Genomic DNA, 15,330 nt, shown 5'->3' with positions numbered 1-15,330 from the left:
TATACATTGTTATCAAATCTTTATTATTAAACTCATTAATTGTCATATATATATTAGTCATTTATGGTAATTCCGTAGGTTTTATTTAAGGAAAGAAAATATCATATCATATCATTATATCATATAGTTTGACCAACTTATGTATCTAACAACATATAAAAATCGAATGTGGACCTACTTATTTTTAAATTGAATGTAATTGACTACCTAATTGAGTGCCACCTATGCATTGAGGCCTCTTTTAATTAATACAAAATTGAGGTTACATCTTTTCAAATGTTCCTCAATTAATATATAAGGGATTTAGTCTCATACCACTCAAAACCAACACCCACCAAAAACTTTGAATATTTGGTATTTTACGGTTAAATCGAATTTTAATATGGAAAACCAGAAGACCGTTACCAAACCGTAGCTCAATTAACAATAAGAAAAAGAAGAAGAAGTAAGGGACCCACAAAATCACCTAAAAAGGTGAAACTCGCGAATCTATCGCTAGGTGGGGCTTCTCTTAAACAAAGATCGCATGAACCTCTTTAATATCATTCTTCGGCTTCACATCGCAGAACAAATTTTCAGTTTCCCTAAAAACATTTCTGCAACGCAATTCAATTCCCTTCTTCGATCCAAAATGGGGGTGGCTCAGGCGATGGAAGCCCTAACGGAGCGAGCAGGTCTGATGAAGGAGTCTCTACAGAAAAGCCAAACCATCACCGACAACATGGTCGGTATCCTCGGCTCTTTCGACCACCGTCTCTCCGCTCTTGAGACCGCCATGCGTCCCACTCAGGTCTCTTGACATTATCCTAGGTTGTCGGATTTGAGATCTGATGTTGGAAATTGATATTAGGTTTTGGATTATGCGAGATTAATGACACCATAATTTGGCTAATTTTATTTTGTGTTTATGGACTTTGCGTGTGTTGTTGTGTAGATAAGAACGCATTCAATAAGGAGAGCTCATGAGAATATAGACAAGGCATTGAAACAAGCTGAGCTTATATTGGATCAGTTTGATCTCAGTAAAAAGGTTTTTTTACTCTTTCTCTTAAGCTTCTCATTTTGTTTGCTTGTCTTTCACGTAATTGTTTTTTTTTTTTCTCCTAAAAGATGTTTCCTCGATTTCTTTTTTTTTTATGCTCGGTTAAGAGGCACCTCAAGGCGTTTTTATGTTTTAACATTTTCATCTTGTTGATGTTAAATTCTCGTTTCTCTGTCGATCACTGAAGCTTTAATAGATAAAAATATTGGTCATTTTTGTTTGTCAGGCTGAAGCTAAAATATTGAGAGGGCCACACGAGGATCTTGAAAGCTACCTGGAAGCAATTGATCAACTGAGAGGCACTATCAAGTTTTTCAGCAACAACAAGATGTTTAAGAGTACTGCAACTGGAGTTATTGGTCATGCTCACAATTTGCTCTCTAAAGCTCTATCAAAGCTAGAGGATGAGTTCAGACAGATACTGCAGAACTACAGGTTTCGTCTTTGAATACACAGATTTGTTTGTGCCTAACTGAAACTAAGGATTGTTTCTAACACTTCTGACTTTGTTTTTTTTTTCGAAATATTTTAGCAAGCCAATGGAACCTGATCGCCTGTTCGAATGTCTTCCAAGCAATCTTCGACCATCGACAGACGGTGAAGGTGGTGGCGGTAAGAGCCATGATCCGCATCAAAAAAGCTTAGAAAACGCTATTTTCACAGTCCCAACAGTCATTCCCCCGAGGGTTCTTCCTCTGCTTCATGATTTGGCCCAACAAATGGTTCAAGCTGGTCATCAGCAACAACTTTTCAAAACTTACAGGTCCATCTTACATTTTTTTCTATTTAATTATTCCAAATCAGAATTTTATAAACAAAGATCATTTTAAAGGAGTTTGTTATGAAAAAAACTAAGCTATTTGCTGCTTTTTTTTGTACATAATTTATGTACCAATATCCATACTACTTTTTGTAATCTATTAGAGATACGCGTGCGGCAGTTTTGGAGCAGAGCCTAAAGAAGTTAGGTGTGGAGAGGCTTAGCAAAGATGATGTTCAGAGAATGCAATGGGAGGTCTTAGAGGCCAAGATTGGGAATTGGATTCATTACATGCGAATATCTGTAAAAAAATAAAATATATATACATCTTTTCTAGAAATGCCTTAATTAGATCCATTGCTTGTTCCTTGTCTAACACGCATTTGCTTATGCTGCTGCCTGCCTTGATACAGGTGAAACTGTTATTTGCTGCGGAAAAGAAAATCTGCGACCAAATACTAGACGGTGTTGAGTCACTGAGGGACCAATGTTTTGGTGAAGTTACTGCTAATAGTGTAGCTATCCTTCTTAGCTTCGGGGAGGCTATCGCTAAAAGCAAGAGATCACCCGAGAAACTGTTTGTTTTGTTAGATATGTATGAAATAATGAGAGAGCTTAAACCCGAGGTAACGTTTTAACTCTCTCTCACTCCATCACTATTATGTGTATTAATTAACGCACCTAATCTCTTTTCATTTTTGTAGATTGAGTTGGTCTTTGGAAGCCAACCTTGTACCGAGATGAAAGACTCTGCGCTGAATCTGACAAAACGATTAGCTCAGACAGCGCAAGAAACATTTGCTGATTTCGAAGAAGCGGTCGAGAAGGATGCTACTAAAACCGCGGTTATGGATGGAACAGTGCATCCGCTTACTAGCTACGTTATAAACTATGTCAAGTTCTTGTTCGAGTAAGTAGCTTTTACTTATTTATACCAATTGAAATCATCAATCTTGAAATTTTGAAATTTTGGAACAGTTACCAATCGACGTTGAGGCTGCTTTTTCAAGAGTTTGACAGCAAAGATCCTGATTCAGAGCTTGGAGCTGTGACAACAAGGATCATGCATGCTTTACAGAACAATTTGGATGGTAAATCAAAGCAGTACAAAGATGCAGCATTAACTCAACTCTTCTTGATGAACAATGTTCACTACATAGTGAGATCTGTCAGGAGGTTCTGTTTCTGCCTCTCCGGGTCAATAAAAAAATTATACAGAACCAAAAAGCCTTAAGCACATAATCCTGAAGTAGGTTTTTACATTTTCACAGGTCGGAAGCAAAGGATTTGTTGGGTGATGATTGGGTTCAAATACATAGAAGAATCGTACAGCAACACGCAAATCAGTATAAGAGAGTTTCATGGGCAAAGGTTTTTATGATGTTTGTTTCAGGTTTATGCTCTAAAATGCTTGAAGAGTGTTTTTCTGATTAGCCATTTCATTTCCAGATTTTGCAATGTCTAACGGTTCAGTCTAGTGGGAGCGGTCCGGTAGAGAACTCAAATATATCGAGAGCATCAGTGAAAGACAGATTCAAGACTTTCAATTCTCAGTTTGAAGAACTTCACCAACGACAATGCCAATGGACTGTTCCGGACAGTGAACTGCGTGAATCTCTCAGGCTTGCTGTTGCGGAAGTTCTTTTGCCTGCGTTCAGATCATTTCTCAAACGTTTTGGGTACGTACCATTCAGAAAAACCTTTAAACAGATTGGTTAAGATTAGGTTTGTGTGGTTTCTTGTTCTTGAAGAAAATGAAATAGATTTGGTATATAGTTTGTGGTTTCGTGTTCAGCAAGAATAAAAATGTTGTTGCTTTGTTGGTGTTGTCTCACAGGCCCATGATAGAAAGTGGTAAGAATCCACAGAAGTACATAAGGTTCACTCCTGAAGATCTTGAGCGAATGCTTAACGAGTTCTTTGAAGGCAAGACTTGGAGTGAGCCCAAGAGATAAAAACATGTATTGATTGCTTGTTTCTTTTCTTTTGTACATTCTTTTTTTTTTGTTCTTTTCTTCCAACATTATTTATTTATAATATTATGTATCTATTTTTAAGATATTTTTGTTTTATTTATTTATTATTGTAAAATTGATGAGGTCATCAAACAACATGCTTTTCCAAATCTGTATATGTGGACTGAAATTACAACTATAAAATTGATTTTTTTTTTGCAAGGAGTAAATTTGTTTCAAGAACTTGAAACAGCTATCAGTCGACGTTGATCCTAGTTTTTCAAGAGTTTAACAAATTGGATGATGATTTCTGAGCTGCAATTAGTGACGACGAGGATCCTGCAGGCGTAAACAGAACAATTTGAATGGTAAATCCAGACAATGCAAAGATGCAGACTTAGCTTCAACTGTTCTTAATGAACATTACATAGTGAGATCTGTCGGAAGGTTCGGGATCTTCTTCACTCGGTCAAACATTTTATCAAAACCAAAGTGTTAACATGTTACCATGAAGAGACTAACTTTAGCACGTTTAACTAACTGGTTCATTATACGAGACTACGGTTAGCGAATTTTGTGGGTTTTGGTGTCGTTTTACTTAAAAAATTAGATTTAGATATATATTTTTTCTATCAGTATTTTAATTAGGTTTATGATACGAAAACTATATAAATGTCTTTATTAGGTAATAAGAATAAATTTTCGAAACTTAACCTGAGAGATTACGGTTAAGCGGTAATTTTTCTACCACATTTCTCAAGTGAAAAGTCCATTTTGTAGGTTCAAAGAAAATAATAAGTTCATTTCGTAGGTCTAAAGAATATAATATTTTGAGTAATGATAGTTCAAACGCATCGAAGAATCGCGCAGCGCAAATCGGTACAAGAGAATTTCCTGGACAAATGGTTCGTCAATTTATTTGTTAAGAATGCATCACCATGTATATAGGTATTCAGAATACCGTATTCTGATCTATATTTGGCTAAGAGTATATATTTTCATGATTAGCATTTCTTTCTGCAGATTTTGCTATGTTTCCACGATATATCTAGTGTGAGCGGTTTGATAGAGAATTCATATATATTGAGAATAATACAAGGAAAAATTCAAGAATTTTAATTTTTATTATGAAGAGCTTTACCAAAGATAATGCCAATGATAGTTCTGGAGAGTAAAGTCTCCAGGCTTGATGTTTCCGACGTCCTCTTACCTTCAAAACGTTTTGGTGCACTTAAAATTAAAGAAAAACTCTTAAAAGGCTAAAACTAGCTTGTCTAGTTTCTTGTACGAAACTACTCAAATGCTTTTGTGTTGTTTCTGTTGCACATATTGTCGTAATTAACGTTGCAATGGAAAAGTAATATATTTTATTTTCCCACGAAAGTATGCAGCTATTACACGAGAAAACTACATGGTTTTAGGCTTCTCTCAAGCCAAAGTATAAAACCCATGTCAGTTTAAAATGTAAACAAATAAAAAAAAGTCAAGAAGAAGGAGAATGAATGAAACCAAGAAAGTTACATAACATGCAGAAGTTCTTTAATTAACTTTGAATGATGATGATGGATCATTTATGGATATATAATAAGAAATAAGGCACATATCAATCTAGAGAGCTCGACTTTTGATGATGTCGAAACTCATCTCGCTCGGGTCCGTGGCTTGTAACTCCACCTGAATCCCATCCAATTCTCTCTTGAACCTGTCCTTTGAGCTCGCATACACCATCTTCATCCTTACCCTCGAAGAATCCGGTGACCTATCATATACATGCATTACTGTGAATAAAATATCACATTGGAATTGTTGGAAAGGATTTTAAATTAAATATGCAATAGAAATAAAATAATCTATTTATCACCAACTGATTTTATGATGTCAATTCATCTAATTTAATATGCATCATCCATTATCCTTAATCTATATAAGTTCACAACACCTAATCTAGTTATTTGTGCTATCGTCTTTGTTGTGTAACCAAACATTCAAATCCACGTAGTGCATGTTGTTTAGAGAGAAAAATGTTTTGTAACATGAAAAGTGCATGTGTTGCATGAGGGTTGTGAAGTACCATGCTATGAAGAAGATCTTGCTTTTCTGGCAATTCTCAGCAGTGGTGAAGTCGAAGTCATAGACAGCGTAGCGGCACTCATTGGCAGGCAGGGAATTGGAGAAATCGTCATAGTTCTCCTCAGGACTTCCAAGCTTCTCAACCACCACTTGTTGTCCGTCTATCCTGAATATTATGAACCTATAGTTTCTTTTCGCTTTTAGCTCCAAAAACTTCAGCTTACATTCGTCTTCCACCGCCATTCCTGACGCTGCGTTCGCCTTTCCAATTCATACAAAACATGAGTATACGGATAAACCGTAATCCAAGATTGTAAATGGGACAATAAACCAATATGATCTTATGTGAACGCAAATAAATAAAGGCATAACAAGAAACAATATTCAAACATCTATAACACAACTTCATTACAAAGAGAAAGGATACAAAAGAGAATGAGAGAACAGACCATTGCGTTTGGTTGATGGAGGTAAACCTAAGACAACAATGATGTTAGAGATATGTTACTTCTTGTTTTGTTCTTGTCCTCTTTTGTGGGAAAGAAGAGATTCTTAATTTGATTTGAAGTGGCTAATCTGAGACTAACTCGGACAACCATTAATGCCTCTCCTCTTTTAACATCAAACCACACCTTTTCTTCAACTCTATCCTTCAAATTCGCCTAACCATGCTTTATTTTAGGACAACTGCTCTACTCTAATTTTAGCATATTTACATCCTTATCCATCCAACTTGAGGACTATGTCTACCGTTTGGTTGACAAAACGATATGCGGTTTAAACTATTTGGTTCTTTGTTGGTTTGATCGGTTTAGAGATGATCTGAAACAGAACTGGATGTGGTTTCATTACATAACATTGTTATGAATCTTTAAATAGGAACTTTTCCTTAAATGACTCTAAGAGTAAGAGGCAGATAGAGAACAAAAAAAATTCTTTCCTACAAAATTGACAGATCCTCTCGTATTAGCCTAAGAAATTAACAACCTTTGGACTTTGTTTCTTTTTGGGATGATCTTCTGCTCTGGATCATCAGGTGTAGTGTAGTATCATCATCATAGCTCTTTATCTACTTGCTGCTTTTAGGCTCTTCATAGAAATCGTCCTCAAGATCGTCTCCACTGAACTTAGTGAGTGTCCCTCTTGGTGTAGCATCAAATCATGTGCTTCCATGCGGGAGATAACGTTAGGTTTTTTATAAGAATAAAAGCCATTGCATTTACTGCTGTCTCTCTAATCACTTGATAGGCAGTTCAAGTGAAAGCGAAAATACATTGACTAGGAGTGAATTAGAAGCTCAAGAAGTGAAAGAAAATGTTACTTGAACGCTTTGTTGGGGCTGAATCTCTGTTTAGTTTATCAGGGCAGTCTTTGACGAGATGGAACTCGTTGAAACTCATTCTATACGAAGGGACAAGAAAAATTTCAAAACAAGATTTGAGCATTGTACCATTGGGTAAACTCCATTCTTGTTTTGAGGGTAGTTCTTGCTTATGTCCCCATGTTCTTTACATACGAAACAACTTGCGAATTTAGTCTCTCCTACAAAAACAACCAAATATAATCTTTAATGATTTTAACTTACAAAAAAGTGAAGTATGTAGGTCTAAGGTCTCTTGGTGAACTCTCTCTCCAGGGATTGTGAAAGATGTTCCACACAATAAATGAATCTATTAGTCACAGACACGATTACACGGGAACAGAGCCGGTCCTTGGGCCAAGCCAAGGAAGCAGTGGCTTCCGGCCTTATTATTGTAAATAAAATTTTGGCATAATTTTTCAAAAATTACCTTTAGTCTAGTGGCAACATCTGAATGTTGCATACTCTCTTGGCCCAACCTGGATTTGAAATTCAGAATAGCGGCCTATTTTTTTAAACTTGCTTCTGGTCTGATATTTTCTAGGACCGGTTCTGCACAGGAAAGTAACATACTATAATTTAACAAACATACCATTTTCCAAAGGAAGAGGACAATGAGAAAGTAAATGGTTAGTATCTCCACAGTTGTAACCCAGTTTCTTCTCAAAGCTGCTCTCTTCGGATTTGGGGGCAGTTTTAAAGACTATGCCCTCGCCTTCTAAATTGCAAGCATATCTACAGCAAACATTAAAAACATTTACTATTCACCTTCCAGTAACCACCAGGTAAAGCGACATTCAAGTATTTTATAAAGCTCCGACCGCCCATGGCTAATGGACCATCCACGTCCGCTCACTTGGCCCGTGGATCCCATTCCATCTAATGGACGGTGCGTTAATTTTTCAAGGTCAAAGTCTTGTTTACTGACCCTGTAATCACCACAATACCACATGACCTTTCCACATGCTTTGACCTCACTCGCATGGTATCGTGAATCACTTCCCGATAGGTCACCCATCCTTTCACTACTCCAGTCCAAGTACGCTTAACTCTGGAGCTCTAAACGGATGTGTGACGGAAAATGTAAGTCAATTTTGGTGACATAGGTAGCCAAATCAATCCTCTTAAGCCTTTCCATATATCACAATTCAGGATGTTACAATTCATCCCTTCTCAAAGAACGCAACGTCCTTGTTGCGTCCATGATAGGTCTCAAGACGCCTTTCGGGTCAGAACCGAGATGGCTAACCAGCTCTGATACCACTTATAAAGCTCCGACCGCCCACGGCTAATGAGCCACCCACACCCGCTCACTCGGTCCGTGGACCCCACGGTGCGTTAATTTTCCAAGGTCAGAATCTTGTTTACTGGCTATGCAATTACCACATGACCTTTTCCCCGTGCTTTGATCTCACTCGCACGGTATCGCGAATCACTTTCCGATAGGTCACCCATCATCTCATTACTCCAGCCTAAGTACGCTTAACTCTGGAGTTCTAAACGGATGTGTGACGGAAAAAGTAAATCAACTTTAGTGACATAAGTAACCAAATCAATCCTATTAAGTCTTTCTATATATCACAATTCGGAATGTCATTCAGTTTTTTTTTTTGGCCCCAAAGCCAAACCATCAAGAGAAGTAGAAATGACAGAACAAACTTTCACATGAAATTAGCCTTTGATAGACAGAACCTTTGACTAATTCAGACAAAATCTACTCTCTCATACATTTCTTCTAACTAAACTATCGGAGCTGAAGTTAAAAACCAAAGTGAACTCAGCAAACCTTGTTTCTTTCCCACTCAGACGTTTCAGGGCACGCAGAGCTTACCCATATGGGTCTTTATCTTTGACTCACCATTGTCGACTACTGTTTCCAATTGATTACACCGGCAGCAATAGAGGCAGTGAAGAGGAAGAAAGACGCAGCGAGGAAGAGGCTTTGTTCTATACTTTTAATCGAGCCCACAAAACAATTCTCATACTTGGGGCTAGGGGAGGTTCTGCTAGAGTATAGTACATAAATGAATGATCTGTTTTGAGTATATCTTGGTATCAATAAGCTCAAACTGATTACTAGTATATAATACGATATTACAAGTATAATTCACCAGATCGTGCACAACTCTGACTGTCTCCTTATGCATCGTGGTGTGTTTTATGAAATACATAATAAGCAAACATTAAACGATGTAATAAAACCATAAAAACTAAACACAAACTTCTTTATTATTCTCTTCAGATCTCTCATGAGACATGGTACGTCTTCTCTCTATGCTTGCTTGCATTAATTAATACGACGCAGGTGCGGGCGCGTACGACATGTGGTCCATTGAAGTAGCTGGCTCTGGTGCCGGTGCGTACGGCATGTAGTCCATTGAAGTAGCTGGCTCTGGTGCCATCTCGCCTAACTTGACCGGTCCAACCGGTCCAAGAGTGTCCCTCACAATTCCCGAGCTCCTAAGTTCCGACATTGCTCTTCTTGATTGTCCTTCTTGTGATTCACATAGCTTCGGCAAATATACACCTAGTATAAAAAAATAAACCGAAATGTATTTAGAGAAAATGTGTAATTTTAACCGAACAGGTCTAACAACACCGTACCTTCGCCAGCAGCAAGGTTGAAGAAGAGATCGACGACGTTAGGGCATTGGGTTAAGCATTTAACCGAGCAGAGTTTCTGAGTAAACCGGGATTCCAATAGTGCGTCCGAGGATATACCCAAAGATTTCCGGTCTAGACCACACGCTTTGATGCACTCGTCTGATTCAATAATGTTTGTGACCTTGTCTGCTTCTATCTCCGAGGACCGACACGTGTACCCCTCGATTCCACTCCTCTTAATGCTCTGCTCCAAGACGCAGCGTTTACCGGTCGACGAGACCGCAAACGCACACGTGTCTTTGTCCAGCTTCTCGCACTTGACTTCGTTCCCTAAGAAATTAATTGCAATGGTACTTATTTATTACATGCATATAACCTCCATTAAGTGATCTATATATGATTGTCGGAAAAATGGTGATCTATATTTTTTTTTAATTACCGATCTAAATATGATTTTTTCGATTCAAAATAAACAAAAATACCTTACTTTTTCTAGGAATAACAAGATATTGTTTTTTTTTTTGATAAAAGATTTAACAAGATATTGTATGATAAGATTATATCTAGTTTGTATGATTGTAGATATCTTCAATATGTACATTAAAAAAAAGCTATTAGTAATTTGCAGGCCATGAATCTTTTACCAAGTGTGGTTTGCAAATAGACGGCAAGGAGAAGCATAGAAACAACGAAGAAAGTTTTCATAGCCATGTTGTGAGGTAGAGATCACAAAAAGAGAGATATTAAAGAAAAAAATGCTGATAGAAAATTTTGCCTAAAATAAGAGGAGTGTTTCTTCGGGTGAAGTTATATGTGTTGGAGCAACAGCCTATTTATAGAGCAGGATAACTCGATACATTAATTTTTTTTCCTTAATTTGTAATATAAGTGATAATAGTGTTGACAATGTAAACACCAATGAGTCTTAACGTGGCAGACACTGAAGAGTCGTAGTTACATTAATTGGGTCGTCTATTTGATTCATTACGAAAACGTATCAACCTTTTTGATTATATACGTTTGAACGAGTGTTGAACTTAGGCATGGGCATCCAAGTATCAGACTAGGATCTGGATCGGGTATTTCGAATATCGGTGTAATTCGAAATAGGAAAATTTGTACATATCGGGTAACTCTAAATAATTGGTTCACTACTTGGCAAATCTGAATATTATCGAGTATATCCGAATGAACCGTAAAATATCAAACCCGGTTCGGATTGACTTATTATGATCCAAATGTATAGAAAAATAATCCATTTTATCCAAAATATCCGATTAGGGTCTATTTTTGTATATCCAAACATGTCCAAAAATATCCAAAAATAACCAAAACTAACAAAAAATATCTAAAATATCCGATTTATCCAAAAAAATAATATATTTAAAATTATAATTATAATTTTTAATATTTGAATTATTATAAGTATTAATATAACTAATATTTTATATATAATATTTATACTTCATATATTTTTGGATGCCTGTAATTTTCGGATTCGGTTCAGGTTCATATTAATTTTTTGGATATAGGAAATCATGTACCATTCAGATATCTATGTTGAATTAGATTCTATTTGTTACATGAACTTCGAATCCGGATAATTTGTCCATGCCTAATCGAACTGTTGATGTATAACTTTTACTCTAAAGTCTTACAGATACTCGGTTATGCACCATGTTAAAAGTTTACGTTAATATTAAATTTTCCTAAATAAGGTGTTATAGGGTAGATCAATAAACTTCCATAATTGACTGGTTTTGTGAAATATTATACATCAAGTGAAACTTAAAATAAATTAGGTTTTTGTCATGAATAAACGCGAATTTACCTCGAAAAAACAAAAAAAAACTTAAGAAAACGAGGAAATATTTTTTTTTGAGGTTCGTTGATTATTTTAATTAATAATTTACTATTATTTACGGATGTATTTATACTATTTTAAAACTCCGATATTTTTTATTTTATGAAAACATCACTATCTAATAAGTGCACTTTTCTAAAAAAATTTATACTATTTTAAAACTCCGATATTTTTTATTTTGTGAAAACATCACACTATCTAATAAGTGCACTTTTGTAAAATTTTAAAATAGTGTACCTTAAGGAACTTTGGTTTTCACTTTTCACACTCCCATATGTCGATCTTGATCATGAGTAAATTTTCTTTACGTCTTACCGGAGCACATAAATTTAAATCATTCTAGAATTAACACGTTTCATGTACAAAAACAATGGTTATGACTTATCGTTGCGACCCATATTACCCATGTAGTTAGAACTGCTAAACTGAAGATTAAACTAGTTTCTAAGACTTAATTTATATATAACTATAAACCTGGGGATCTCTACCTACAAAGATTTATAGTAAATATTTTGATGTATATAATTATTAACTTTAACTAACGGAAACGAATATTATGCAAACAAGAAATATTGCAGTAATTTGTGTTAATGCCGTGATTGTGTTATTATTGGAGTACAAATCCAGATAATGCAAACTATTGATTGATAAAACAAAAAATAGTCATTATGCAAAGTTGGAGTATGCTTTAAATATATTTATGAAAAAAAAAAGTTGATAGAAATTTCTATGTTCATCTCAATAGAAAAGTATTAACGTGGAAAATAGGCTTGACAAATAAACATTCCGTTGTTAATGGCGAAAATTATGCAGTCAAAGTCGAGATGTGAAACCTTGACTCACTTTTCCTAAAATCTGGTATGGAACCATCTTCTCCTTACGGTCATAATTAATTTGGACTATTTCGTTTTTTTTATCTAACTTAAAACATTTAGACTAAGGAAATAATACATCTACATAATGTCTATATATTAAGTCGTTCATAAGCTTTATATCTATGATTAACTGATTTCTAATTAAGCATTAAATTTCTAACCAATTTGAATAATTTCTTTGTTCTATTACGTTTATAAGTTTTTAATCAAATAATATAAGATGATCATAGTTTCGTATTAAACAGTCTTAATAACAATCTGTCGCTCGTTTCACAAAAAAAGAAAACAATCTGTCACTAAACTTGTGATGCTAACTTTAGTTTATTCAAGTATTTAAATTGTTCTTTTTAGTTTCCATTTCACCTCTATATATCTTAATTACGTATAAACATAAGATTTTGACAAAACAGATACGCTAAATAATTTATCTAATTTGTCGTTTAAATCGTATTTTCTAAAAACAAACGTTAAACAAAAAGTCTTCTTGGAAGTGAGATGGGAACCCGTAAATGACGGTAGAGACTTCGAAAGACAGAAACTTTCTTAACACAAGGACAGTCACGAGTCGTCTTTATTACTCAAGATATTTTTATATACGAATATATCCAAAATTCTGTTGTTCAGTAATATTTACTAGACGTCAAATTCACCTGAAATGTGGTTCCACAGACCTAACTAGTTCCAAAGCGACTTTGTCTGTTTTGTGGTTCTATGTTTGGTCCAAAATCAGTTTACAAAAAAAAAAATGGTCCAAAATTAATTCGTTTAAAAGAGAAAAAAAAAACAAAACAAAAGCGAGAAAATATCTAGCCGACTTCAAAATATATAATCTAGGGAAAATTGTTTTTTTTAGACACAAAACCCTAAATTCAGCTACAAATACTCTAGGTTTAAGGTTGTTTTAATCAATTCTAATATTGTTTTGTTCGTTTAATGTAATAAGAGATCCCATGTAATAATTAAATCCATTCTTTGACAACCTATCCTGTAATCGATGAGATAGGTTCTTGAATCAGTAATTTCTTACACAACTTATTTTTACTTAGGAATCCAAATTTGACATTGGTGGTTTTTTTTCATCAAAAAATGTGAACATTTTTATCGTTCTGTAAACAGCCAAATTCATTGTTACGAATTCCATTCATGAGATTTAAAATTTAATGCGTACTGGTTCTTTCGAAGTTCGAACAGTTGAAAACTTCCATGTTCCATGCTCCCAACCTATTCTTTATTGTAACAGTCCTGCATGTTTTAATATGGTTAATTAGTAGTTTACTAAAGTCTCACAATAATTAATTCAGCGATCTTAACGTGTCATTTCACCTAGAGCTTGAACGCAAGCCGGATATCTGTAAGATATTCGTGATCTGTTTCGTACAGATTAACAATTTTATGATTCGATTTGTTCTGATGCCGTTTGAATACTCAGTGTCTTGGTATCCCATAAAATAACTATTTTTAATTGGTCATCTGATTCAATTCCTAAAAATAAAGTTAATTTTTTAAAAAAATCTAAAATATAGTGAAAAACAGTATTTTGTTATAAATAAAAAATTGTCATTTTTAAAACTAAATAACTAAATAATAAATTTAGTAAATGAAAGTATTGTGAAACTTGTATAAATAAAGAATAATTATATAATATATGTACCCAGGAATTGTAAATAACAGTTATAAAATATCTTGGTAAATAAATAATCAAAATCTGACATTATTTTACACTCACAATATATATATATATATATATATATATATATATATATATATATATGTATATATATAATGGATCAGATACTAAACTTTAGTATATGATATTTGATTCATTTTAATGAATTACATATTATTATTTGTTTTACTTTATAGAGTTACGTAGATCGAATTAAAAGTTATAGATATTTTGTCCACTCCTAATTTCACCCATGAGAAACAATTTTTCTTTATATATGGAACTGACCAATGGTAAAATTTAGAGATGGGAAAACATGTACATACTTATGACATCTATAGACACATATAGGTTTACCTGTTATGTTTCGTTCCTATCACTTATATACTAAAGCACAAGTTACATAACCAATAAAACTTTAACACATGGCATAATTTTACAAAGAAAAAATAAAAATAAAAACTAAACACAACACTACAAGAAAACAGCATAATTCAGACGGACATTCTGACGGAAAATGAGATCCTCGGAATATTCCGACGAATTTCCGAGAAAATTCCAAGGAACCCCAAAATTTGGGGTTCCTCGGAATTTCTCCGGAATATACCGATGAAATACCGAGGAAATCATATTTCCTCGGAATATTCCGAGGAAATACCGAGGAAATCATATTTCCTCGGAATATACCGATGAAATACCGAGGAAATCATATTTTTTCGGAATTTCTATTAATTTATATTGTTCCTCGGAATTTCCCCGGAATATTCCGAGGAAATTCCGAGGAACACATGTTTGGGGTTTCAAAACATCAAATTTTTTTGCCCTATATCATTTCTTATACAAATGCAATGCATACCATTGAGGAATCTTTGTATAGATGATCATAAACCATGAAATAACAAAATTTCAAAACGAATTGTAAGTATTCCCTTTACCGTTCATTAAAGTGTATAAGTGTATGTTGTGGGGATTTCGTTCATACAATCGGAAAAGTGTTATATAAGTGTTTCACTTAAACAAATTTTTGACTTCATAATCAGTCTAAGACACTTAATAAGGGTTATATAAGTGTTATTCAAACCGCAAAACGTTGTTTTCGGTTTAAAAACCCTACTTCCTCGGAAAAGTCTTGGA

The 15,330-nt window shown here is 34.5% G+C and overlaps 3 protein-coding genes and 1 pseudogene across 3 annotated transcripts; 1 reads left to right on the top strand and 3 right to left on the bottom strand.

The window, feature by feature from the left end:
- The first annotated feature begins 475 nt into the window (after positions 1 to 475).
- Positions 476 to 3,979, top strand: LOC106413969 (exocyst complex component EXO70A1-like). The gene is made up of 11 exons (XM_048754222.1): positions 476 to 790; positions 935 to 1,030; positions 1,269 to 1,477; positions 1,575 to 1,805; positions 1,967 to 2,105; positions 2,216 to 2,428; positions 2,507 to 2,712; positions 2,781 to 2,978; positions 3,074 to 3,173; positions 3,252 to 3,481; positions 3,640 to 3,979. The coding sequence occupies exons 1-11, from the start codon at positions 527 to 529 to the stop codon at positions 3,755 to 3,757; spliced, it is 2,004 nt and encodes a 667-aa protein (XP_048610179.1). The 5' UTR covers positions 476 to 526; the 3' UTR covers positions 3,758 to 3,979.
- Positions 3,980 to 5,107: 1,128 nt separating this feature from the next.
- Positions 5,108 to 6,422, bottom strand: LOC106414538 (actin-depolymerizing factor 12). The gene is made up of 3 exons (XM_013855178.3): positions 6,277 to 6,422; positions 5,829 to 6,088; positions 5,108 to 5,516 (listed from the first exon to the last, which is right to left on the bottom strand). The coding sequence occupies exons 1-3, from the start codon at positions 6,277 to 6,279 to the stop codon at positions 5,366 to 5,368; spliced, it is 414 nt and encodes a 137-aa protein (XP_013710632.2). The 5' UTR covers positions 6,280 to 6,422; the 3' UTR covers positions 5,108 to 5,365.
- A 201-nt stretch (positions 6,423 to 6,623) lies between these two features.
- Positions 6,624 to 9,334, bottom strand: LOC106413146 (annotated as a pseudogene).
- On the bottom strand, positions 9,247 to 10,610 carry LOC106412321. Its single transcript, XM_013853237.3, has 3 exons — positions 10,436 to 10,610; positions 9,792 to 10,121; positions 9,247 to 9,714 (listed from the first exon to the last, which is right to left on the bottom strand). Exons 1-3 carry the CDS (start codon positions 10,500 to 10,502, stop codon positions 9,479 to 9,481), a joined length of 633 nt encoding a protein of 210 aa, XP_013708691.2. The 5' UTR covers positions 10,503 to 10,610; the 3' UTR covers positions 9,247 to 9,478.
- Positions 10,611 to 15,330: the final 4,720 nt, after the last annotated feature.

Source organism: Brassica napus, chromosome A2, assembly GCF_020379485.1.
Source record: "Brassica napus cultivar Da-Ae chromosome A2, Da-Ae, whole genome shotgun sequence".
Lineage (NCBI taxonomy): Eukaryota > Viridiplantae > Streptophyta > Magnoliopsida > Brassicales > Brassicaceae > Brassica > Brassica napus.
This window is presented reverse-complemented; position numbering and strand designations above follow the sequence as displayed.